General features: G+C 36.5%; 1 protein-coding gene across 1 annotated transcript; it reads left to right on the forward strand.

The window, feature by feature from the left end:
- The first annotated feature begins 394 nt into the window (after nt 1–394).
- Nucleotides 395–27,472, forward strand: LOC107571936 (docking protein 1-like). Its single transcript, XM_016258323.1, has 5 exons — nt 395–700; nt 20,957–21,250; nt 21,761–21,851; nt 24,403–24,575; nt 25,771–27,472. The coding sequence occupies exons 1-5, from the start codon at nt 644–646 to the stop codon at nt 26,890–26,892; spliced, it is 1,737 nt and encodes a 578-aa protein (XP_016113809.1). The 5' UTR covers nt 395–643; the 3' UTR covers nt 26,893–27,472.

Below are 27,472 nucleotides of genomic sequence, written 5' to 3' on the forward strand. Positions count from 1 at the left end.
CATGCTTTGCCTGTGTTTGGGCTGAGGAGTAGGTGGGAGGAAAGCCTGTGGGCGCGCGCTTCCTCTATCGCGAGAGAGAGAGAGAGAGAGAGAGAGAGAGAGAGATAAATTAATTAATGGATGTAAATACAGTAACTGCACCTGTCTTGTGATTTCTCTCTGACAACATTATAACAGGGATGACAACACACATTTTGAAAAACAGTTATAACTGCAAGAGAAAAGGTTTCAGGTCATGCTTTGCCTGTGTTTGGGCTGAGGAGTAGGTGGGAGGAAAGCCTGTGGGCGCGCGCTTCCTCTATCGCGAGAGAGAGAGAGAGAGAGAGAGAGAGAGAGAGAGGGAGGGAGAGAGAGAGAGAGAGAGAGAGAGAGAGAGAGAGAAGAGAGAGAGAGAGAGAGAGAGAGAGAGATTCAAAATCCAGGTTCAGCAGCATGAAAACGTTCTGGTTTAAAATTTCGTTTTTTCCCTCCAAACATTCATTTAACTTCTAGAATAATTTTTAATGAATTCCCGTCGAAACGCCCCTGAAGCAAAAGTTTGCCAAGCGGAAGTTCACGCGGTAGGAAATCGGAAAAAGAGTGAAAGAGTGAGAAATATATATTTATCGTTTATCTTGCTGTGCGGCTAGAGAATATTTAAAAAATGGACACTCACGTTAAGGAGGGACAACTGTACGTCCAGCATCAGAAGTTTGGAAAGGTAAGAGCTTGTCGCATGTTTGATTGAAGAGGCGATGACAGATGACGATGTGTGATAAACAGGAGAATCTTATACAAAACACTAGTTGAAACACTTGTGCCAAGTTATTAGATATGTAATCTTTGTATTTACGTTTAAAACATTATATACATTTTTACGCTAATTTAATTCAGTGACTCAAAAAATGTCATATGGTGTAACCATTAAGTAACAAATATTAAAATACAATACTTTTCTTGCACGTTCAATACACTTCAGTGTGCAAAGTTGCAATGCAAATGTCAAACATATTTTTCAGGTTAAAAGTATTGTTTTAACAAATTTAACGGATATTTTGAATCTTTTAATATGTTTGAATCACTACTATCAAGAGGATTTTTAGTTTTTAATGATTAGACTTTTTATGTGATAAAAAAACAACAACTTAAAGACCTTGACACACAGTAATGAGAGTGGAAAGATGTCCTCTGCGTTTTAAGCTTTTATTGTAACATAACAACAAAACAATGTCCTTCGTGATTTTATGCCACACTCAGTTTTTACTTGATTTTTCCCCCCTTCAAATATCACTAATATTTGGAAATATAATGAAAATGTCAAATGAAGTTAACATTTCTCTCGCTCTCTTTTTTTTTTTAAATTAAGCGTATATATACATATATGATTTTTCATTAAGAAATTGGAAACATCATAGCGAAGAGTAAATGGATTTTTATTTAATGTATTTTAAGTAACTTTATAGCCCCCCCCCAAAAAACCCCAGCACCATAAACTGATGTTTTAACATTTACTAATTCAAATTTATCCAATCACATAGAGAGTGGCAGTAGAAAGAGGACCTACAAGATCTACCAAAAATCATTTAATAATAATAAATAATTTAATATAAAATTAACATTAAAGACAATTTAAATAGTTTCATAAATAGTAAGAAGGAGTGACTCTATTCCTCTTCTGCAACATGAGATTGTCACATGAATGAGTACATCAGATCCTGTGCTATAACAACACATCTTCAGATTTCAGCTCTCAGCATGCATATTCTGTGTTTTTGGGCCACTAACTACACAAACACTAACTACATAAAATGTAAAGCTGGACAAACAAACTTTTCTTTCTCGTGAGTGATATCTAACCACTAAGCAAGAGCTGGTTATACATACACACGGCCAGCTGTGTCTCTAAATAATTTCCACTCTCTTGACTGTCCATGTGCAGTGGAAAATGCTACATCACAAACGCATGACCACAAAAGGTTCTGTTTGTTTTCTCTCTGATTGAATATGTAAGGCATGTATTTTTATCATTCTTTAGACATTGATATGAGTCACATGTCTTGCTGGAGCAATGGCTTGTCATTAATTTATTATTCACTTCCTCTGTCTGAAACGTCTTTGTTATGTGGAAGTAAGCAAATTATGAGGACAGCTACATGTCTTTACCCTCAGGCAACAGCAGAAATTCAAATTGAGCATGGTGGACTTTAATGCTGCCATTCATTCATGTAGGTTTTACTCAGGAGCACTTTAAGCTTGTCTGATGGTTTTAGCTTAGTTTAAAAGCCAAGTACAAGTTATATTGTGAAGGTTTTAGTAGGGCTGCACGCTTATGACAAAAATCATAATTGTTGATTATTCCCTTGAAATTGTAATTGCGATTATTAATTATGATTATTTCAATTTACATTAAATGATGTTTATACCATTGTTTGACGCAAATGCATGCTGTATTTTTATATGAAAATAAACAAGCTGAAAACACTCTAACTGAAAAACTTTTAGTGCTTTTCTATAGTATTAAGCCTCAAATGTCAACTATACATCGGATTGGTTTCTTCTTTAAATTATAAAAAAGTTAAATATGAATGGTATTATAATGTTATACTAAAATAAAAACCCTTAAGATAACATGTAGAAAGAAAAAAATGCATATTAAGCACGCAGAATAACATAAGTGGACTTTGAACGATTAATTGCCGCTTACGTAACGATTACGGCATCCATAGGCCTAATTGTAATCGTGATTAGAAATTTTATTAATTGTGCAGCCCTAGGTTTTAGTTTAGTTTAATAGCCAAGTACAAGATATCTTGTCAACAATAACACATGACTAAAAATAATCTTGTGTGCATGGTGATTTTTTAGAGGCTGAGAGACTGATGATAAACTCATAGTGTGATGGTTGAATCACCTAGAATTATATTGCTGTGTTGTGCTAAAGGTCTAACAGAAAAAACTGTGCTATCTATACATGCAGCAGAATCAAATGAAAGTCCAACCAACATAACAAATGCAACAAAATGAATTAGAGATGTTTTATTGTGCACAAGCATGTGAGTGTCAGTCCCTGGCATCATGAAAAAGTAAGGTTGCACTTTAAGTCAAGTCAAGTCACCTTTATTTATATAGCGCTTTTAACAATACAGATTGTGACAAAGCAACTGAACAGCATTATTTAGGGGAACCTGAAACCTCATGCCCTTCATTGTTGATGTAGTGTTTTTGTTTGGTAATGAAAGTCAAATGAGTTTGGATAGTTTTGCTGGAGGCTGGACTGTCACTTTTACAGCTGTACACTGTAAAAAAAAATCCGTAAAAAACGGCAGCTATGGTTGCCGGAATTTTACTGTAAAAAATATGGTAGCGACGTTTTAAGTTTTACGGTTTTAACTTAAATTTACAGTTAAATACCGTAATTTCATTAACTAATATAATGTTAATATACCAACCTATTGAAGTACTGAAATCTGTTTTGTAGTTTTATAATACACTGATAACCACCAAATTAGGGCTGCATGATAAATCACATGCGATATTTAATGCACATCTTGTCAGTAAAGCCGGTTCTGTAATCAGCGGTAAATCTCCATCACCTGCGTGCTTTCACATTGAGCTCGTCAGTGAACAACGGCTCTGTGTAGTTAATGCTGCTCAATGTTCATAAAATTAATGTTCAATACAGTTTTTCACCATATATAGTAGGGGAATGTACCATTAACCATTTAACAGGTTTTTACTGTAGCATTTTTACAGTCTTTTACCGTTAAATTCACTGTCATTTTTTACAGTGTTGTGACTCACACTGTCAAAACAGTTGAGGAGTTGGAAACACAAGGATGGACAGGAAAAAACAACATGAAAATGTTGCACATGAAAGTGCATGGACCTTGTTTGACAACTCTGTGCAAAGTAAAACATGATTAAACATTTTCTCTTTCTCTCTCTTTTTAATCCAGGGGAGTCATTTCACACACTACATTTGTAAACCCTGCATAAATGTTTTTATTTTCCACATTTTTGAGGTCAATAACATTGCCAAATACTGCTTGCAACAAGCACGTAACCTGTTTTAATAACTGCTTGACCATATATAGAGATGTCACAACATAGATCTGTCTTCTTAACATAGAAAAGTCTTCTTAAAGCGCCTCTATTATGCCATTTTTAAGGTTCCTAATATTGTTTTGGGAGTCTCCTACAAAAGGTTTACATGCATGCAATGTCAAAAAATGCTTTCGTTTTCTCAAAATATGGATTTAATATCACCTAATTTTCCAACGATTTGTTTGAAGCAGTACTAAGATTCAGTCTCTCTAAACCCCTCCATTCCGTGAGCCTAACTTTGATCTGTCAGATGGCTCAGTGTGTTGGCATCGGTCTAACGCGTACAGCGCGTGTTGGAAGCGATATGGCCATTGCCAAAGATCCATATTTTGAATGCTCAATAGAAAAAAATATACATCTATTATTTATCATACTTACAGGTTGTGATTCAGTGGAGCCAGCTGGTCCAAATAAACTGGGTACTGAGCCATCTTTCAAGAGCAAGTGTTTCGTGAATCCTACGTTAAACTCCCTAAGATTCGAGAAGCAGTTGTCAGTAAAATGATGGGAACACAGAAAAAGATTGGGGTTGTACTGCTGTGAATTTTAACCACTGATTCTTTACAGCCTCATCTTTCGGAAGTGAAAATAAAATGAATTTACTTTCACAGTGTAGGACGGTGTCTTCTCAACATACAGCAGGGGTCTTCAATGTTTTTCAGGGCAAGGACCTCGTAGGCGACATGGAGACATAGAGACATGGAGCAGGGACCCCATGATACAAAATGTCAAGCAGAGCTACATATTAAGCATATAGCCTTCAATATTAATAGAAACTAAACATATTATGATTAAGAATAACTATTATTATGTTACATGTATATTATGACTGCCTCAAGAGCAAGTTTAGACGAGATCTGCCTTCTCTGCGTGAAGGAGTAACAAGAAAGGGATCAAGCATCCACGTTACAGCTGGCTATTTCACCCTCTGTTCATCTCTGAATGTCCCACGAAGCTAAGCTAATTTTTCTTTTTCTTTTTCCTCATTGCTTTAAAGCTATCAGAGTATTGGCAAATATTGCTTGTTGTTTAGGGCTTATAGTTGTGCAGTAGAATGTTTGTTCCTAGGCATGTTTGTTTCTTTACAATTACATTTAGACATTTAGCAGTCGCTTTTATCCAAAGCGACTTACAAATGAGGACAATGGAAACAATCAAAATCAACAAAAGAGCAATGATATGCAAACGCTATAACAAGTCTCAGTTAGCTTAAAGGGGTCATGTGATGCGATTTAAATTTTTCCTTTCTCTTTGGAGTGTTACAAGCTCTTGGTGCATAAAGAAGATCTGTAAAGTTGCAAAGACTAAAGTCTCAAATCCAAAGAGATATTCTTTATAAAATTTAAGAGTCAGCCACGCCTACCTAAAACGGCTCGTTCTAACACGCCCCCAGATACCTACCTCACTATGTGGGAAGATTTGCATAACGCCGCCCAAATGTTCACGCAAAGAAAGAAGGCATAACTTTCTCGCTGTAGTATTGTTGCCGCCGCCGCCATGTCATGAAGGCACTGTGCGATTCGTTGTGAAAGCGAAATTACTTTGTGTGGCCTTCCAAAAGAGGACGATATCTGCTTCGTCATGCCTGGAGCTGATCCGTGCTGGTTGCTGAGAAAATGGATGCAACGAATGCCTCGCTTATAATGGGTTTTCATGTTTTGGAATCATCGCTCCGGCCTGATAGGGCATCATCACAATATGGTAAGGGGCGTAACATTTCCGTCACACGCTTGAGGTATTTGGCCAATCACAACGTACTGGATAGCTGGCCAATCACAGCACACCTTGCTTTTTCAGACCGATGAGCTTTGTAAAAATTTACGCGTTTCAGAAAGGCGGGGCATAGAGGAGAAACAATAATGTACAGTATGTGGAAAATGTGTTTTTTGAACCTCACACCGCATAAACACATTTCATTACACCAAATACACAAAATAATGTTATTTTTAGCAGCATCATATGACCCCTTTAATGCAGTACACGTAGCAAGTTTTTTTTTTTTATCATATAATAAATAAAAAGAAAACAGACAGAATAGAAAAATAATAGAGCAAGCTAGTGCAGGCTTATTGGTTGTTATTGCGATGTGCTGGTAACCGGTTAAACTTGCAACAGCAAGATGCTTGATTTTAAAGCTGTTGTTTAAGGCTATCTGATGGTCTTGAAACATGCTTGCTGCTTAAGGCTCATCTGGTTATTGGAAATGCTGTTTCTTTAAGATTCTCTGACTATTATTGCAACATGCTGTCATTAAGCCAGCAACATGCTTGTTGCTTAATGCTATCTAGTGTATCAGTTATGCTTGTTACTTGATGCACAGTATGTACATTTCTCTACTAAAGGTTGCTAATTCAAATGCCAACACTGTCATCTGGGTAAGGGCAACATGCTTGTTCCTTAAGCTTTAGGTATTGACAACATGCTTGTCACCTTAGAGGTATGTAATAATAACAGCTAGTTGTTGAAATGGGTATTGCATTCTAAATAAAATGTAAAAAATAATTGTTTCTCCCGCCTCCTCCTCCTCAGACTCAACGCTCACGTGGGCTGTCAGATTAAGGACACGCAACACGAACAAGCGCAACTGACAGTAGGAGGCAATGAACCTTACGCTGTAAACTGATAAGTTGATTTATCCACGTTTTAATATGCTGTGGTCATATAGCTTTTTAGATGGATGCCGAAGCTTTTTAGGTCGGCAACCCTCAACGGACACCTTGGCAATTGAATCGCCACTGGCTAGTATATTTTTTTGTTTACTTGCCAGACTGAAATACTATATATATATATATATAATGTTTGTAAAATGGTACAGCTTTTTAAATATCTGAAAGTACACTCTTAATATCAAGCAGTCAAGCATTATAATATGATAATCAAGTATTATTTAATAATAGAAGTTTAGTAATTAGAATTTGGTAAACATGATCTTAGGACTAATGCTGGTGCTTTTTTTGGTCATTCAGTGTTCCTGTAAAAAAAACTAACAATAACACTGATAAGATATTATTATTATTATTATTATTATACGAATTCTACTAATAATAACAATATAAAAACGCATTAAGGATTAATGAGCTGCTGGATTCATGAATATTAATCAGGTTGTGTGTGTTTGCTCGAACTGATTCGCTGAAATCAAAACAGGGACGATAATAGGTGAGCATCAGCCAATGAGATTGTCGTTTGCGCATTAGTTCCGCCTATTACAGGAAAACCCGGCAGTTCTTAAAAGCTGAAGTATTCCAAAGGAACTCTGTTATTTTTACAGCAAAATACAACAAAGTATATCGTTTACATGTAGCGCATCAATTCTGCATGTTATGTAAGACTCTCGCTCTTTGTTCACAGTGAGAGAAAGCGACGGCATCCATTCAAATGAACTGAAAAATATCACAGATCGCTTGACGGAGAGTGAAACTGAAGCGCTCAGTCAGAGTGTTCTCTGAGTGAAAATATATCTGTGCTAATCATATACTTAGCCTCTAACGAGTAAAATCTGAGAATTGATTAGCCATTGGCTAATATTAGACGTCATTTAGTCGCCCAGAGTGAAGATTTAGTGGCATATGCGAGTGATTTACTCGCAATGTAGAGGGTTGGTCGGGTAAAATCTGCTATTTCTGACACAGTTTGCTCACTTCCATGACTACAGTATGCAGTGTTTGCTGCAAACTGGCAACCTAGGCTGCCAAAATACTTTTGGGTAAACTGTAAGTGGGTGGAATCTCACAGACCAAAACAAAAACAGTCATTCCGTCATGGAATGCACATTTTCAAAGTGCAATAACTGGCTGTAGAAAATGTGAACTTTCTATACTTGTTTCCTGAATATCTTCAAATGTATTATTGTGTTTTTATGCTTTAGTGCAGTAAAAAAAAAAAAACACAGCACCTTTAAGCTTTTTCAGGTAACTGCTTTAAAGGAGCATGCTGCTCTTCTCAGCTGCTGTTTCAGAAGGACATGCTTCTGGTTTCAGATTCGCCATCAGTTTGTGGTTGGTGGGTGTCAGCCTATGGTTTGTTTGTTTTTTCTTTTTGCTGCTCTCTCTGCTCATTCATGATGACAGGCTGCATGGATGAGCGGGGAGTTTTTACCCAGAACAGAACCATACCGCCAAATCCAAACTGTATGCAAAGTGTCAATCATTTTGACGCGATAGTGGTCCTGACAGAAATCAAGCGTATAGCGTTAGTTCTGGCAGGTCATGTCAAGCTTGCATCGGCTGACTCTCAGCTGATCCATATCAACCTCTAGGATATGATGCCTATCACGGCATTCCTATATAAGGTCTATTCAGTATTATTCAGTGCCTTTATCGCTTGCTCAGGAACAAATTACCCTCCTCCATCCCCAACTCCTCCCTTCGTAACAGTCAGAACTTGGCTTTCTAATATTCCTCGTTGAATCAGACTCCTTTTATCTTTAATAATGTTGTTACAGTAAAATGTAGGGCTGGGCGATTTTTCCGGTTTTATAGATTTTGAATTTAATGTTTTACCACAATTAAATTTTTTATAAATCAAAGAATAAATTTTTTGAATAGAAATATTACCAAACGTTAGAATTAGACACTTTGACAATATGCCAATGTTAACAGTAAAGAGAAAAAAATGATCCAATCGCATGTCAGCACACGTGATTAACCGTTCACGTGTGACGCGCTCTCTGATGGACCATAAGGTGCCATTCACACAGAATGCACTTTTGTGTTGACAAAGATGCGACGCGGGCAGTGGAATAGGAAAAATGCAGAAAGATGGGAGTGAACTTCTTTTAACTTGTGCGCCGTGTTTTTATAATGCCATTTCATGCATAAGACTCTGCAAGAGACACGAGCGCAACAGTCAAACGCATCCATGTTCACATAGAAAAAAACTAAGGAAGAGCAGCGCAATCCAATAAAAACCTGTAAAGAACTACTACTGTATGTCTGTAATTTCATGTTTGCATCATGGTGACAGCCTGTTCATTGTTTTGTTAATAATACTAGTCTACTGGTGTTACACCTTCAGTTGTTTTGAATTTGATTTACCTTGACTTTTGAGACTTTTTTAAAGCATTTTCCATGTATTATTTCGGAACATATAATAAGACAAGTTTGTACAAGATGTAGCTGTAGTTCATGCATCTTTTTTGCAAAGATATTTAACAAGTGATTTGTTTAACATATACATCATATTGACAACTTCATGTGTGGTGCACTTGAAATAGAAATTTCTTTAACTAGAGGGTTAATAAAGAAAAATCATGTTACTTGAATCATGTTGTAGTAACATTTTCAAGTTGACTAGTTTAAAACGATGTCATTAAAAACATTAATGAAATCTGCATTGGGTTCTGTTTTGTTTTCAGAACAGAACCATACCGCCAATCCAAACTGTATGCAAAGTGTCAATCATTTTGACAATAGTGGTCCTGACAGATCTTTATTTATCGTGCACTTTCAGCTTTACAACTTTACGTTTACAGTCACATACAGCTACATTACACACTGCATAAAAGGCAATATTTGAAATGGCATAATAGGGGCACTTTAACATAAAAGTGTCACTTAGTGTAACACATTTTCTGTTTGACATTTTCAAACTGTTTTCTTTCAGATAGAGAGCCTAAACGTAATCATTTGTGCTACTGTACAAAGCACATGCTCTGAAGCAGTTTTTAATTGGTTGCTAGTTGCTAAACAACTTAATGTAACATTCTAAAGGCCCGTTCACACCAAGCACGATAACTATAAAGATAACGATATAGTTCTAAAAATCGTTCTCAATATTAAAGAATAGCATAGTTCACACCACAACTATAACGATAACGATACAGAGGAACGATATCGTTGTGATCACTTTCAAAACGATTTTTTCCCAGCTGATGAACGATAAAACACTGACAGCCAATCAGAATCCATCCTGCTGTAACGAGCTCAAGAATTTAAAGCGGCAGACGCGCGTGCGCTTAGAATAAACAGACGATATCGTTCGCTGGTGTGGACGCTAATATCGTTATCTTTATAGATATCTTTATAGTTATCGTTCTTGGTGTGAACGGGGCTTAACACTGCGTAGTTTCATACCAGACACCTTAAGAACTGCGATCAAGGTGTAAAATTGCCAAAACCATTTAATAACTTAAAGTTAAGACTAGAACTAAACACCTTTCAAAATTAAAAGTATGAAATAGGGCTACATTAAGTTGAGTATTAACCATTTTGGACACATTCACACATAGCTGAACAGTATCACTGCATGTTTAAAACATGGCCTCTACTGCTTAGTGTCATTACGTGAGACACATCGTGACAAACCCTATCCTTGCCAAATGGTTTACAGTCCTTGGACTTGTTTTTGTACAGAGAAGAGGAGTGATATCAGCTTTGGCCTTTGCTCTGACCTTTACTACAGCTCAAGGAGCTTTAGTAACTGAGTACTCTGTTAAATAATTAACCAAAGACATACTGTACAAGTAATGTAAAGCACTAATGAATACGTTAATGGAAGTAGTTTACACAATTCTGATCTTTCCTAAACAGTGTATAGGCTGTTCTGGGCTTTATTCTTTGTGAAATGTGTCTTGGATGCTGCTCTATTGTATAATGCAGGGTTTCCCAAACGAGGGTGAGTTAATGAAAAGTCAATTATAATTAAATGCAACATTAAAAAAATAAAGCAGACGGGCTGAATGTGAATGCATGTTCAGTCTTTGACAGCACGTGGAACAGCAGTGACATAGCGTTTCATTGGTTTCAGTCTGTTTCAGCATGGTAATTGTTTTTGCTCGCTTAAGTGCTTACTTTTCAGTATATAGTTTAAAAGTGCTGCTGTCATTACTGTCATATTACATTAGATGCTGAATGTACACAGGTATGAACTGATTTTATCAACACTCAAACAATGATATGCTTGGAAGGAAGGTTGTGCAAAGTTTTTGGAGGTGCAGTTTCTTTACTTCCACTGACAGAACAACGTCTCGAATTTGACTGTCTAACTCGATGTCTTTATCCAACAGCAGTATTGTTCTTGTGATTGATGTACAGACATGAGTTGGTCAGAACACACCTCACTGATTACATACGGTGATGATTTCACGATTCTCCCAATTTCAACTACAAGTATTTCAGAAGGGTAGAAAAGAATAATTCATATTATGGGGAGTTCTGAAACTTGCAGTATGTTTTATTGAAGAGTAACCTCTTATATGTGTAAATTATCAAGAACATTTCGATCCCCTTTGATTTCATGACCTCTTCAATGGAAATAAAACTGAAATAACGATATATCAAATTGTGATTATTAAATCCTGCAATTTAATTAAAGAAGTATAGATTCAGTTGTGCTGCATGCTTTAGAGTGAAGAGCGGTATTGTGTTCATTTGCATGCATGCAGCTTATAATACAGTGTTTTCAGAGTGACTTGGTTCACAATAAATGTTGCTTCTCACAAACTCATTCTCTGCAAGCGCTGTAATACATGCATTTGGGAATGCAACGTGCACCAGGTCTGATTTATTTACATTCGCAATTTCGCATTCCGATAATTGGCAAAATTTTTGTGGACAGAAGTTTACAGCATTTCACCAATATAAGCCAATATGCCAAACTAAAAGCTCAAGGATTTGTCATGTTAAAAGCAAAAGGTGAAAATGTTTGGAACTGAAGAATTTAAGACATATTTGAATTGTAACTTGTAGTGTTAGTTGGCTCTCGCAAAGAGTGAATCTGTTGCTGTGTTAAATTGTTGAAACATGAACTTATTTCAAGTAAATATTTTGGTATTCACTGAGAAAAAAGTTTGGGAATCCCTGATATAAAGGAAGGTGCGACAGCAACATAACATGCACTGTTTTTCCAAGTTGCTTTTTAAGTGCCAGTCCTCTATCTGTCTTGTTACGATCTACTCAAAGTGCAAAGTTTTTTTTTTTAACCTGCCTATGTCAAGCCACCAAACACTATCTTGTTTCCTCTTTTTAACTCTGTTATGTTATTTTTATTTGTAAGTGGGAAGGCAAATTCTTACACTTTGTGTGGCAAATAAAGAGTTGTCTTTCCTTCGTCATATCCAAGCATGTCACAGAGCATCAGACATTTGGTTTTAAAAGAGCTTTTGCTAATTATTTGGCAAATAAAGATGTAATTCATACTATTGAATGGTACCCTAATATCAGTGTTTGGACAACAATGGAAGTCCGATAATGCAAAAGGTTAATCAAATCTAAATGTTTTGAAATTTCCATGTTCATCTCCAGTTTCATGGTGCATGTGTCAGTATACCTATTTGGTAACTGATAATTCACTTTGGTGCCAGTGTTGGGGATCAAGTTAATGTTTTATTTATGAAAAAACTGTGAAGTTACTGAATCACTAACATCTTATTGTGACATTGGCTACATATTGACAGGATAGTCACTGTGTGCCCTGTGCAGTGAGACTGTTGTATTCTTTTGTAAATGACTTGTTGTGTATGACTTGTTGTAAAACTTTTACTGTTTTACCTTTGGTATGCTTTACAAAATGAAGTAGACTGTTACCAACAAGATTTTTTTTTAATTGTTAGTATTTTTAAGTATTTTACTGCTAGACTATTTTCATATAAACTATATATTATGTTCTTTTACGTGTTTATTAAGCCTATTAAAAAGTGCAGCAGAAGCACATTTCATCTGATTACATTTGGATGCAGATTTGAGGAAGTTATCAGTCACTCTCCTCCTTTCTGATAATTTGCATAATTTCCATCCTGCACACTATATTCCTCAAGTGTTGCCTTACATGGCTATACAAGTTGCTAAGGCTGTCGCGGTGAAGGAATTTCCCTTGCGGTAATTTTGGGTGGCTCAACAGTGCAGTATGCTGTATTATCGGCATATATACATATACGTATATATATATATATACATGGCTGTATTAGATCAAAAGGGTGCTTCTACTAAATACTGAGCAAAGGGTCTGAATACTTAGGACCATGTGATATTTCAGTTTTTCTTTTTTAATAAATCTGCAAAAATGTCAACAATTCTGTGTTTTTCTGTCAATATGGGGTGCTGTGTGTACATTAATGAGGAAAAAAAATAACTTAAATGATTTTAGCAAATGGCTGCAATATAACAAAGAGTGAAAAATTTAAGGGGGTCTGAATACTTTCCGTACCCACTGTATATAGACTTTCTATTGATATTTCCACCTGCCTAGACGGGCTGTCAGTCAGTCTTTAAACCGTTCGTTCAACTACGCTGATTCATTCAAAGAGAGCCGTAATGAAACACGCTGTTGAAATCATTTTAACTTCGAGCACCACGTTAGAAGGCTCAGCTGACCAGCAATGCATCGATGCTAAGACAGAGATTTGGGTTTCCTTGGACATGACAACCTATTTTCACAATATACTGTATATGACTCGCAAGTAATCGCACATGTTCAGTTGATCTCTCTCTTTAATTTGCTGTCTGTTTAGGCTTGTTAAAGGGGTCATATGATGCGATTAAAATTTTTCCTTTCTCTTTGGAGTGTTACAAGCTCTTGGTGCATAAAGAAGATCTGTAAAGTTGCAAAGACTAAAGTCTCAAATCCAAAGAGATATTCTTTATAAAAGTTAAGAGTCAGCCACACCTACCTAAAACGTCTCGTTCTAACACGCCCCCACATATCTATGGATCGGCTTTCACTGTGGACGAAGTGGAGTCCAGCTCGGAGTCGTCACATGTCCTTCCGGATGCTCCTTCGTCGAAATCGCCAGCCGCGCCGTTCTCAAGCCCACCCGCCTCTGCTCACTCTAGCCCTTCGGCCGTTCCTCACGCTAGCCCCCGGCCTGTGCTCACTGTAGGCCGCAGTGTGTGACACTGTTTCGTTGTGAAAGCGAAACTACTTTGTTTGGCCTTCCAAAAATGGACACAACTAGAAATCAGTGGTTAAGTTGTATTTACAACACTGTTCCAGAACACTTCAACCCAAATATTCAGATGTGTGCAGCACATTTTATGGAGGACTGTTTACTGATCCTGGGAGAGTAGACTACAATGCCGGCTGTTCTGACTCAAAGACTGTAAGTGCGTCTTTTATATTTAAAGACTTTTTATATTTGATATATTTAAAGCGAGTATTTTGGGCAGTGTAGAGTCGGGCTTGTTGTTTGTCATTTCTCCGATCACAAATGCAGACAGAGTTTTATGTTTACGCGGCGCGATGCAACGCAACGCGTAAAAAGACAGTATAAGTCATTATAATCCATAATTATGTCCCCACTGGATGTAACGAATGCCTCGTTTATAATGGGTTTTCATGTTTTTGAATCATCGGTACGGCCTGACAGTGCATCATCACAATATGTCAAGGGGGTGTAACATTTCCATCACACGCTTGAGGTAATCGGCCAATCACAACGCACTGGATAGCTGGCCAATCACAGCACACCTCGCTTTTTCAGACCGATCAGCTTTGTAAAAATCAAAACGATTCAGAAAGGCGGGGCATAGAGGAGAAACAATAATGCACAGTATGTGGAAAATAATGTGTTTTTTTAAACCTTAAACCGCATAAACACATTTCATTACACCAAATACACAAAATACTGTTCTTTTTAGCAGCATCATATGACCCCTTTAAGTGCAAATCTACGGAGCTTCTGTACAAATCATAATGGTACACATTGTTATCATTACAAACTTATTTAATATTCAGTACACATGCACTAAGTGTAAAACAAGAAGGGCATAACCCTATGTAAAAAGAAAACGCAAAAATTGCGGTTGTTGCAGTTCTTGCATTCCACTGCGGTTTGCTTGTCAATAGTGCGGTATTGCGATATTACGGTTATCACGACAGGCCTTGCTCTGTAATTAAATAACGCAGCCCTATTTTATTACTGATTCATTTAATTGTGGCATCGATTTAGGGTTTTGTAATGTGATATGTATGATTTACATGATGTTGCGTTTAGTTAAACCAAGGTTTGTATTTGTATCCATTGGTGTTGGTGTAGACTTGTTGGTACAGTCCTCATTGAATGCACCAGTCAGACAAAAGGGGCAGTTTTTAAAAGGAACGTAGATACACAAACACCTGCAGAGTGTGGAGGAAACAGAGCATGCTGGGTAATCTCATGCATCTTCTATACCACTTTGACATCTGCTGTCTGTACTGTAGCTTTTGGCATTGTGCAATGGTCAGGTGTTGGATTCTGTGTAAAATCTAGACGTTTGTGATTCATTGTATTGTGTTATCTTCTGCTTGTAATTGGTAGAACATTAACCCTTCACTTTATGGGTGAACTCTTATGTCTTGTTGTGTACAAGGAGTTGAGTTAAGTTCGCTGAAAGTTACTATTGTGGAATATAGACTTGTGAATAGAATTTGTGGTGAGGTAGGGTTGCCATTAAAGTGAAGTGTAACATTTCACAGTTTCATAGCAAATGGCTTATGTTGTTCAGATAATTTCACAGATTAGGATAAAGTCCATTCCACCTAAACTTTGATGCTCATAAAATTAATCTATATGAATCAAGCAGTTCAATCCAACTTTTCTGTAGAGACACAGTTGCTTTATATGATATGAGAGTAAGTAAATGGTGATTTTCAGTTTTTTGGGTGAACTAACCCTCAATTCTCTCAAACTGAGAATTGAGAAATCTCTTCCCTGATCTTTTGAATTGTACTATAAAACTTTCTTAGTCCGAAAACACATTTTTATCGAAACCAAGCTGTCAACAACAATAGAATACTTGGAATAAAAACAGATATATATAAGTTGTCCAAATGTGCAGTTCTTAGTTGTGGAAGAACATTGTCTCTGTATAACTTTCAAAGGATTATAATATTTGGGAAGTGCTATTTATTTTAACAAAGTGCCTGATCATGTTAGTAGGGCATCATTTTTTATGTCACAATTGGACAAGCTTTGCAATCTTGACTGAATAACATGTCAGTAACCGTGTTAAATCTAAACCCTGATCTGTGATAAGTGATATGTAAGGAATAGAGGTCGACAGATTTTACTGATACCAAATAGCAATAGTTAGGTTCAACCACAGTGGCCAATAACAATTAATCAACCGATAGTTTTTAAAGTAGATACTGAATGAAAATTAAAATAGTGCTTTACTATTTAAAAAAAAAAGTACTGAACCATATTTTGTAAATAAATAAAAATATTACCGTATTGACCTGAATATAAGACGATGTTTTTTTTCTTGGAAATACATCTGAAAAAACGCGGTTGTCTTATATTCAGGGTCTAGACTTTGACATGTCAATAATACATCCACAACAATAGGTGGAAACGAGTAAAACGAGTGTGCCATGAAATACGTAATGTAATGCGTGTTGTAAAGATCGCGAGTAAAAACAAAAGAAAAAGAAAACCTTACAGCTGCATGAGTCGTGACTGTTACGTTAGCCTGATGGGACCAAACTCCCTTTGTGATTTTAAAACGTAAGACAGTACCCAGATTTGAAGACTACAGTAAGATTTAACTTCTACTCTTAATAAGATTTTGGTAGGCTACTATTAGATGGATAGCCTAAATGTCCTAATTCAGATGGGCTACCTGTTTTTACATTTTTTATGGTATATCAAAAAGTGTATATTTTTTAAATGTGATTGTTGGTACATTTGACCAGTTTTTACCATACTTTCAAAACAAATAAAATAGGAAAAATATGCAATATGAAAATAATTGAAGACAAAATGTGTTTTACTGAGAAAAAACAAGATTTGGTTTTTAAAAAGCCTTTTTCCAAAAGGTACATCTGGAAAAAGGGGGGTCGTCTTATAATCAGGGTCGTCTTATATTCGAGCCAAAACGGTAATGTTAAATATAAATTATATATTGATCATTAAAGTTAGCTCATGAATGTTAACAGAAGCAACTTTCAAATTTAAAAATGTATTAGTAAATGTTAAAATTAACACTCTAACAAGGGACAATAATTCAACAGCTTTTATTAACCCTCTGAGGTCGATTAACGCGGATACGCGTTTTGAGGCATCTTCTCCTGATCACACCGAAAAGAACTTAAATTACACTTTCAGTTTTGATCTTACAGATAAGAGCAATACATTAATCGAATCTGTAAAGGGTCTACTTTTATTTGTATACACACATAATAACAACAGAACTTTGTGCATTTATAAAATAAAGAAAACAAACAGGGTGTGCAGTCTGCCGCCTTGGTCTGCGTAATCTTTATTTAGAAACGCGTCATTAAAATGAACTGTAACTCAGCAAATACTCAACAAAGAGACATGAGAGGTATATCTATAGAAAGCTTCACATGTCTACTTTTAAACTAAGCAAGTCTTATCGAAAGCAAATATTCTGTGATAAAGTAATCCATATGAAACCAACGCGATGTCCAGTTTTTCACATCTACCTTCATTATCTCTAATGCGACCACGCCCACAAGCTGAGCACGCTGAAATGTTTGAAACTGTTTTCATTTTGGTTTAGGACTGTGGCTGCATCACCGGCATCTTGCACAAGAAAGGCACACGCACGTCGTTCAGTTTTGAGTTTGCTGGAAAATCACACTGAGTAAGTGCACAGTATAGTAATTGTATTATTCCCAGAATATGTGGTAATATTATTTGTGGTTGATAGTGTTAAAATGTTAGAATTGGCATTGTTTTCTCATGAAGTATGCATACTATACTAAGGTACTGTGGGGAGTACACCACTCTTGCCTTCACCTGCATCTCTCAAAGGAAGGGGGCACTCGTTCAGTTTTCAACTCCATTCAGAATTTTAGAGTAAGTGTGCATTCACTATTTTACAGATGTTATTTTCATTTGATTTAGTTACTTTGTGGTAAAATATGTTTGCTATGTGGTAATTGTGTTCTTTGTTTCGATAAATTAGTACTAGTATCAGTGAACATCATAATAATGTTAATAATGTAGTTTGTGTAAACAGCATGCTGGCTTTTTTATTTCAGAACCTGTTGCAAAGAGAGCCAAAGCAAATAAGCAGCCCACTTGGTCATGGAAACCAGAGACTGACGTTGACATGTTCCACAGGCTCTGAGATTTCTGCCCCGCACAAGAGCCTGGACCACAGCTAAGACCATGTGATGCACACACTCCCAAAATTATGTGATAGTTATATATATTCTAAATAAACTACAAACAAAAAATAGATACATTTCTTTTTCCTCTTTATTTCTTGTAGCAATTCCCTCTCAGTCACACACCTGAGAGCTCATTATGCAGCTCATTATGCAGCTCATTATGCAGCTCATTATGCAGCTCATTATGCAGCTCATTATGCAGCTCATTATGCAGCTCATTATGCAGCTCATTATGCAGCTCATTATGCAGGCCTTTGTCTTCTCAGGTGTGAATCACTCATTATACATGACGATTCACGCCCCCTCGCATATTCCTTTTCTACACAAAAAGTGTCTTAGAAAATTTAAATCAATATATTGTTTTCTGTGAGTGAGTAAACAAGATGATTTTCACATCATTCTGATGAAAAAATTCTAGACTTCAAGATCTGTTCTCAATAGTCCTGTGAACAAATGTTCTGTATGTGTTTTATGGCCTTATTTCAGTGACTTTAAAATTTTTGTTTTTCACTAAGCACGCATAAACGTTGTTTTCTCAAAAACACAATCACATACATACATGCTGCTCACATATTATTGTAGCCCAGTTTGTGCTGATTATGGTGCTACTAAACTTAGTCATTAAAATGTTTATTAGCAACTGAAAAAAGCACAAATGTCAGGACATGTCAAAACTTCTCCAGGGCCCAAAACACCCTCAGACCCCAGAGGGTTTATTAACCTTAGTTAATGTTACAAATGGACTCCTATTGTAAAGTGTTACCATTTCATATCAACAGTCATACTTAAAGATGGCCATCTATAAATATCTACACAAAAGCCTTAGCATTGAAATTACATACATATGGATATTGTATGTATACTCGCACTTTATTTGCTTCTATTTTAGAACACTCGATGATTATCTAATCAAAAATAACAAAATATGGCAGTCGGCAAAACCAATCAATAGGTCAACCTCTAGTAAGGAATCATGTAGTTCTAGTCATGTAGCTGTTCTATTGCAAAATTGTTTATTTTTGTTTCTGTGTCGGTTTATGAAGCCATTGCCTGAATGGTCTATTTCACATTGTTCCTTTTAGCAATGAAACACATGCATATTGTGATTCCAATGATATACAGAAAGTGAACAAAGAATGCTCCTTTTATAAACGCTTGAGCTTTCAATCATTTTAGTCCATTGCAAGTTCTGCTCTTTTCCCAAAACTCCTGTTATCATTGAATTTGTCTACAGTGCATGATGAATCTCATATTTACAGAACACAGTGCCTACACTTTGGTTATGGTGAGAGCATTCTCGAGAGTATATGAGCTTGTGCTAAACTCAAGTCATTACATTCATGTGTTCAACATTGGCTACAATGTTCAGTATTAATACTGTAATCCACACTTTTCACAATTAGTTAGTCATTGCAACTGTAATCATAGTTGCATTTCAATAGTTTTACTTGGATAATTCTTATTTCATATGCAAAGATATTTCCCAATCATAGCCAGTAAAATTTGACTGCTTTTGATGTAAAAATCCTACCGATATTACACATGGACCTTACATATATATTAAAAATAATAATAATAATTCATGGCCCCTTTAAAAATCACAATGCTTTTTTTCCCTTTTCATGTAGTAGCCTGGCTTTGGTAGTGTGTACACGGTGTTAGTGATTACAACAACGCATCTGGATCACAATAGTGAATCAGCGTGAAACTTGGACTTTTTTTGAAGGTCATTATTTTTTCTTATGTTACAAACAATGTGAGGAACTGACCCACACTCCTTCTCTCTCTCACACACCCATATACACATAGATGTCTTTTGTTCGCTGCAGAATTTGCTTTTCATTGTCCATCTGGAGGAAGGGTCTTGAAATTCATTGTCAAGTTCCTCTTGTTGACCTCAGCATTATGATCCAGATGCTAAATAAAGAAAGTGACATAAATTTGGCACTCCTCTTGCATGAATATTTTATGGACTTGAATAAGGGCCAATTATATGCAGAACTGACATTAACAATAATTTGCTGCTACCTGGAAGTTGGTTATCAGAATCAGAATCAGAATGAGCTGTATTGCCAGGTATGTTTACACATACGAGGAATTTGTTTTCGTGACAGAAGCTTCCACAGTGTAACAGAATGACAGTGACAGAACAAAAAAACACAGATAATAAAAAAATAGAAAAAATTAAAAAATAGAACAAGTAAATAAGGAATAAAAATATACAAATCGATAATTGTATGTACAGATATATAACAATAGACAGTTGCATGTACAGGTATATTATGTGCAAATTGGAATGTAGACAGAGTATGTGTGTTAGATAAATAAGTGTATGATTGAATAAATAGTGTGTGTTCCACAGTTATTGTCAAGTGTTCATGTGATGGATTGCCTGAGGGTTTTTGATTAAAGATTACGAGGGCACATGAATTTAAAAAAAAATAATGAAGTGCACGGATAAATTATTTATAATAAACACTACAGTATTCCATTCAAAAAATAAGAATTTTCCATTTTGATTTTATGGTGACTTTAACGTCACAATGTAACAAGTTTTCTTATATATTCTCTTTTGCTGTTTGGAAGGAGGCAGATCTGAACGTGATCATGAAATCAATTTTAAGAATAGCTAATAGCTAACCATTGTCTAATTATGACATTTTAATAATAATTTAAAAAAAAAAACTATTTAAAAAAAAAAGTCATGTATTTTCAGAAGTTTTAGACCCATGAGTGAATAATAATTGAATTTCCCCAAGACACTGGCAGTTCTTCATCAAAGAGTAAAAACTTCCTCTTATCCCTCTCTCCTTTTTAGAAATGGAAGAAGAACTGGTTCGTACTCTACCCAGCCAGTCAAAATGGCATTGCACGGCTTGAGTTTTATGATTGCTCAGGCAGTGCCAATGATAAACCTAGCACTAAGAAAATGGACAAGAAGATCATTCGTCTGTCAGAATGCATCAGCATACTCCCTGCTGTCACTGAAACCTGCCCTAAAGAAAACATGGCTGCCTTCTATGTGGAGACCAATGACAAGACGTACGTCTTTGCAGCTGAGAAATATATTACCAATGAGTGGGTGGAGAAGATGTGTGAGATTGCTTTTCAGGTGAGATGACATCATGGAGACTTTTTAATGTTTCAAGGGTCAATGTGGTCAACAACACTTGTGACTTTGCTCCTGAGTTTCGAGAAGAATGAGAGACCTGTGACACTGTTTTTCTAAGAAATTATATTAGTTTTTGCTCTTAATAGTATTTGCCCATTTTAATAAAATGCATAATGAGAATAAAATTGTCCAGCAATGAGAATTTTGAAGTCATCAAATGTAATGAGAATAATGTTGCAAGACAATAAATAATATATAACATACTTTTTTAAATAAAAACAGGAATAATCCTAAAAATAGGATCGTTGTTTTAACAACGTACCATTTTAACAATGAATGAATTCTGTTCAACTATTTGACAAGCATAATTACCTTTTAACCATATATTAAGGTGTTCTAAAACATTGGAATCCATTCCAGACGTTTTGAGAATTTCCAAAGGGAATAACACAGCTTCCCCTGTACTAACTCTGCATCTCTCACTTTCTCTCTCTGTCTCTTTGCTTTTAGGGAGGAAGTGGTTCTCTTGGTAGTTTGGACTCAAATGGACAGCAAGAGCTTCAAATGGCAGAGAATCTCATTTATTTCTCCAGAGAGGAAGGTAAGAAGGGACATGTAGCACAGTATGAATTTTACTCATGCTTAGTTTTTCCAACAACTGATTTAAATTGAGCCAGCTGTTTTTTTTTTTTAGCTATACAGCTCCAAGTGCTCATTTCATAATGTGCAGTGAGTTTCTCAAAGTGTAGGACTTGATGTCACCTCCACTGTCAATTCAGTTTCTTTTTGGTCGCTAGTCTGAAGTTATATACACACCTAGACCAGCAAAACTGCTTTCAGTGAATAGACCGAAATGTTCTGTTAGATGCAAATGGACTGCATGCAAATTCCCTGCTCATGTTAGTCAAAATGCCTGAAATATTAGAGCTCTTGAATGTGGTTACACTTAGATGTTTACAGAAAGACGTAGATGGCTGTGTCACACTCATTTAATTTGAATAGTCACTGAGTGAAAGACGCAAAGGGGTTGCAAATGAAATGGAGGAGGACAGAAAGTGGAGCAAAATCTCAGGCATTTCCCCTGCCCCCTCCTTCATGGCTGACACTCACTTCATCCAGTGCTATGCAGGGTAAACAGTCAAGAAGTCACTGTTAAGTTCACTCAGTGCACAAACTACCTGCATTCTCAAGTGTTTCTAGGGAAATAGTTTGTGATCACTTCTGTTTTTATTAAGGGCAGCACTGACTTCCTCAAAGAGTGTGGGAGCTGACATTTAAAAGGCTTGCAACGATACAGTCTTGGAACTCATTATCTCCTTTGTGTAGACCTTTTCTAGCCTGACAGCATATGACAGTTGGTATTGGAGTATAACGCATGGGTAATGGTTGTCAGTGCCCTGTCCAGTGGCTGTTGGTATTTTGTTTGAAAGCCAATCCAGATATAGACAAGAAAATGAATGAAGATTAGAGTGGATCAACTCATTTTGTATGTTATCAGATTGCATAGGAGCATTTCTAGAGGCAGAGGAAAGTAGGGTAATCACTCACGGCCTGTAGTCTCTGATAAGCAGAAGTGTATCTTTGCTGAACTTAGCAGGGAAATAGCACGCGGGACCCATCAAATGAAAAACATCCTGGTTGTACTTTTTTTTTTTTTTTTTACATTGTGGATTGTTCCTATGTGATTTGAAAAAGACCAGTGTTGACCAACTTCCTGAGATTCAAAGACCTTTCAGTTTTACTTATAAGACACATTTACTTACAAGCCACACACAACATTTTTATAAATTGTATAGCATGAATCTCAGCAGCTTGATTGCTTATGTTGTCAGAGCATAATTTTTTGTACTGTCAAATGATAACTATACTATCTTCCAGTTCTAAACTGCTAAATGTTTACAGTTAGGTATTAACATCATGAAACTCTATAAAGCTTCTTTGAAATTGTGTATTGTGAAAAGTGGTATACAAATACATTTTCGACTTACTTCAAAAGTAATACTTAACTGGGGGGGAAATAAATCTACATACTGTATATATTGACTATTTCAGTCACTGATAAACCTATTGGTATTTATAAAAGGCAGTGACACAATGTCTTGAACCACTTAATGGTTAGCATGTATTTTTAATTATAGCTGAGAGAAATGCCTCATTAAAATAATAAAAAGAAAAAACGTTTAAAAATAGTTTGGCATTCTTTCTTTCATCTTTATTATTAGTATTCTTTAGAAAAAATACTTTAACAAAACTGCTTATTGATATTTGATCAACTGTTGTACGCCAAATCAAAGTCATGTTGTGCAACCAGCATGCAGAAACAAACATGAAAATGATATCATAGAGGACTGCAGACCCTCTGGACTTGTGTCAAGGTCAATAAGTCTCTTAAAATATCAGATTTGTCCTTTGTGAATAAAACATAAAATTAATTCAGACTGTATGACAAAATGTGATGCAACTACCCAAAAGTGTAATCATGATTTTTTTTTTTTAAATACTTTTTATCTTGAAAAATAAATGAGTATTTTTTTAAAATAAGGATTAGGATGTGTATACTCGCATGTATTGAAGATCTAAGAAAAAAAAAAGCATTTGCTTTTTACTTAATGGTTACATCACATCACATTTTCAGAACTATTAAATTTGACCCGGTCTTTGTATCACTGTGTTGTTACATGTGAAACCCGAAATATATGTCCAAAGTATATGTGAAGTATTTATATGGAGAGTATGTATAGTTGTATTACTTCTTTTAGTTGGTTAGCTATGTGTATGTTCATACTTATGTATTTGTACTTTTATGGCTTATATTTATATATTTATGTTTGAATACTGTATATACTGTACCATGGTCCTGCGAGGCACAACATTTGGCTCCATTGTACAGTATGTTTCCACATATAACAATAAAGCTCCCTTGACTTGACCTGATAATTTTTTTTCAAAACCAACACAGAGAGTACATTTCTAAAAAAATTTATTTTTAAAGGAGATTGCCTTTTCTTTATCACATTTTTTTTCTGTTTGTCATTAAGCCACATATAAATTATACCTGACCTGTGATACTACTGTACTTGAACTACTTGAAGCAAATTCAGAACAAGGAATTTCATATACACACTTTCACTTGAATCTGTTCTGTTTTGCAGTGAATGAGTTTTGGGTGAGTGTCCAGAGGACAGAAGCATCAGAGCGCTGTGGTCTCTCCGGTCATTACTGGCTTAGGGCTAATGTGGACAACCTTATCCTGAAGGACCCCAAGACTAAAAAGCATTTACTCGTATGGCCCTACAAGCTTCTCCGTCGCTATGGAAGAGACAGGGTGAGTTTTAGTCCCTTCTGATTTTGAAATGTCCTCAATTAAAGCATACTGAAATTTCAAACCAATACAAAATCAGTGTGAATTATTAAAAATGGTCAATTGCATTTGCTACCATTCTACAGAACAGATTAAATAATCTGTTCTGTAGAATGGTAACACATGATAGATGACCTTCAACACTGACTGCATTCAGCCTCAGCCTTGTGTATATATGTAGCTCTCAGACACTCACACCTTATAATGTAGACTGCTCACAGTGTGTCTTTATTAATCTAACGGCTGTTTGCATTAACCCAATATAGTTGCAGACAGCTGGCCTCGTACTACAGATGACATATAAAGCAGGAACTTAAGCCACTGTTGTTTCCAATTCTGCTTCCTGTCATTACTATAGAAACTGCCTTGGTACAGGAAGCTGGCCTTCCTCTCCTTATGAGTGGGTGGAAGGCAGAGCTAATGCGGTGAATGACTACTGAATGCAGGTCATGATGGTTTGAAAATATTTAGTTTAGGGACCAGATCTCACTATTAACTAGTTTCTTATTAGCATGCATATTACTAGCATATTGGCTGTTTATTAATACTTATAAAGCACATATTAATGCCTTATTCTGCATGACCATATTTTAGATCCCTTAATACTAAAACCCCATACCTAAACTTAACTACCTTATTTAGTTTATTATAGTTTATTGAGGCAAAAGGTCGTAGTTAATATTTAGTTAATAGTGAGAATTGGTCCCCAAACTAAAGTGTGACTGAAAAGATTAATGTGCTGGGTGCTGGGTCCCCCCCAGTAAGATCAGAGTTATTATCATTAACCAAAACAGTTAAAACATTTCTAACAAAACTGAAATAAAAAAAATACTAATTTTGGGTAAAAAAAAACTAAAATAAAACAAATATAACCAAAAAATGCTACAATTCAACTAAAATTTAAATGAAAATGAAAAACAAAAATAAAAGTTAATTCAAAATATTAATTCTATATAATCTATCATCTATATCCTTAAATTGAATTTTCCGTCTATAATAGTATATAAGTAATACTAAAATAATATTAATTAGATGATGACGTTTATTTAAAGAAGGTTAATTCAAATACCAAGTTAAATGTCCATGTGCATAAGAGAATGAAAAATAAAAGTGATGAAAGGTCACAAACACACCGTCACATTTCTGACATTCTCTGCAGGTTATGTTCTCATTTGAAGCTGGACGACGATGTGAATCTGGGCCAGGGAACTTCACCTTCGAGACAAAGCAGGGAAATGAGATATTCCACATAGTTGAGGAATCCATTCGGGAGCAGAAAGCCCAAGCTGAAGAACGACACCAAAGTTGTCCATCATTAGACTCAGACTGCCCAGCTCTCCAGCAGATCCGTGCTGCCATCTCAGAAGCAAACAGTCGTGAACCAGATGGAGATTCTGGTGGTAGCAAGCCTGGGTCCGCGGATGGTATTTTTGGTGTTTTTGGTAGAAAAGAGAACGATGGGAAAAATGTAAAAGGCCGAAGCCTTCCAGAGCCGCCGCCTCCCGTTGGTGGGACCCCGCCACGATCTCCCATGCCACGTGGGTCCAAAAATATGTTAGAGGACCAAGGGAGTCTGTACTCAGAGCCCGCTGACTCGGTCCGTGCTCCGCCCAGTCCAGGGGACTGCTTATACTCAGACCCGGTAGACAGTATCAAAGTCTTGCCCACTCCTAACCCACGCCTCAGGCCGACTGGCGATGAGGGGGGTAGCCGCCACCCGGGCATCAAGCCTGAGCCATTCTATTCAGACATCTATGATCAGATCAGTCTTGACTTGGTGCAGAGGACAGTGGCATTGGGACTCGATGGGCGAAGCAGGCACCCTGCAGATGGAGGTCCTACAGAGCACATCTACGATGAGCCAGAGGGACGTGCTGGATCTGCACTGCCTATTATTACGCTTTATGATGAAGCACGGTTGGAAATGCATTCCTGGAGAACCAGGGGAATGGAGGAGCCTCAATGTCATGAGGTGGCTCAACAACCACTGCCAGTGCCCAGACCAAAAGGCCCCAAACCTGTCACAGCACCCAAACCAGGCAAAGTAGCACTGCCCAAGAAAGACCCTCCTCCTCTGCCTCAAATTAAAGGCAGTGCTAACCTGAACAACAATAACAGTAGCAACAGCCATAACAGCACGGAAGGTGTTAGAAGAGATGCTGGTGCAGGAAACACTGTGGAGCTTTACAGTAAAGTATCTAGACATCAGCCGCCTCCAAATGCATGGCATCCTATCATGCAGTCTCCAGACATCATCTATGACAACTTAGGTGACATTTGACCTAACCTTTTTCAACATTTAGGCATTCTGGTCTCCTTTTTCTTAACCCTTAGATGTTTCATTGAAGGAAATGTGTTCATGGTTAACAAGGGAGCGCTCGGTGTCAGTGCTTGGATTGAAACCTTAGTCATGTAGTCACTGACTGTCAAAATGATTGAGCTAAGACTGTTCAAAACTTTTGTGTGGATAATGCCCTCTGAAAGGGCTTGTACTGGCACATGCCAGAGTTTTGCACTTCTTGGGCAAAGTAGTCCTGTTTTGTAAATCTGAGTCTGTGACTTTCGGAAGAGATTATGAAGCACTTGTCAAAACACTCGGCTCCCTGGAGAATTTGAGTGTTGTTGTGTGAATGGTATCTGCCAGATCCAATTTAATGGTTGAAATGCAAAGACAAAAAGGTCAGTTATTGCACGGACAAACCTTGAATTGTTTTCCATGGAGATTGTAGCAAAAGGATACTAATCCACTGCTGTGAGTGAGTGTGTGTGTGTGTGTGTGTGTTTTATATATATGTGCGTATGCGAATGAGTCAGCAGCTGTGCTGTTGTTTAACATGACGATGATAATAAAAATTATAGTA

The sequence above is a fragment of the Sinocyclocheilus grahami genome, unplaced genomic scaffold, assembly GCF_001515645.1.
Source record: "Sinocyclocheilus grahami isolate Dianchi unplaced genomic scaffold, SAMN03320097.WGS_v1.1 scaffold1671.1, whole genome shotgun sequence".
In the NCBI taxonomy this organism is placed as follows: Eukaryota; Metazoa; Chordata; class Actinopteri; order Cypriniformes; family Cyprinidae; genus Sinocyclocheilus; species Sinocyclocheilus grahami.

Bases quoted from the DNA above. Each gene is read 5' to 3' on its own strand.
- LOC107571936 (XM_016258323.1), top strand. From the start codon at position 644: ATGGACACTCACGTTAAGGAGGGACAACTGTACGTCCAGCATCAGAAG. The intron at 21,251-21,760 runs GTGAGATGACAT...CTTTGCTTTTAG, and splicing joins TGTGTGAGATTGCTTTTCAG to GGAGGAAGTGGTTCTCTTGG. The intron at 24,576-25,770 runs GTGAGTTTTAGT...CATTCTCTGCAG, and splicing joins GTCGCTATGGAAGAGACAGG to GTTATGTTCTCATTTGAAGC.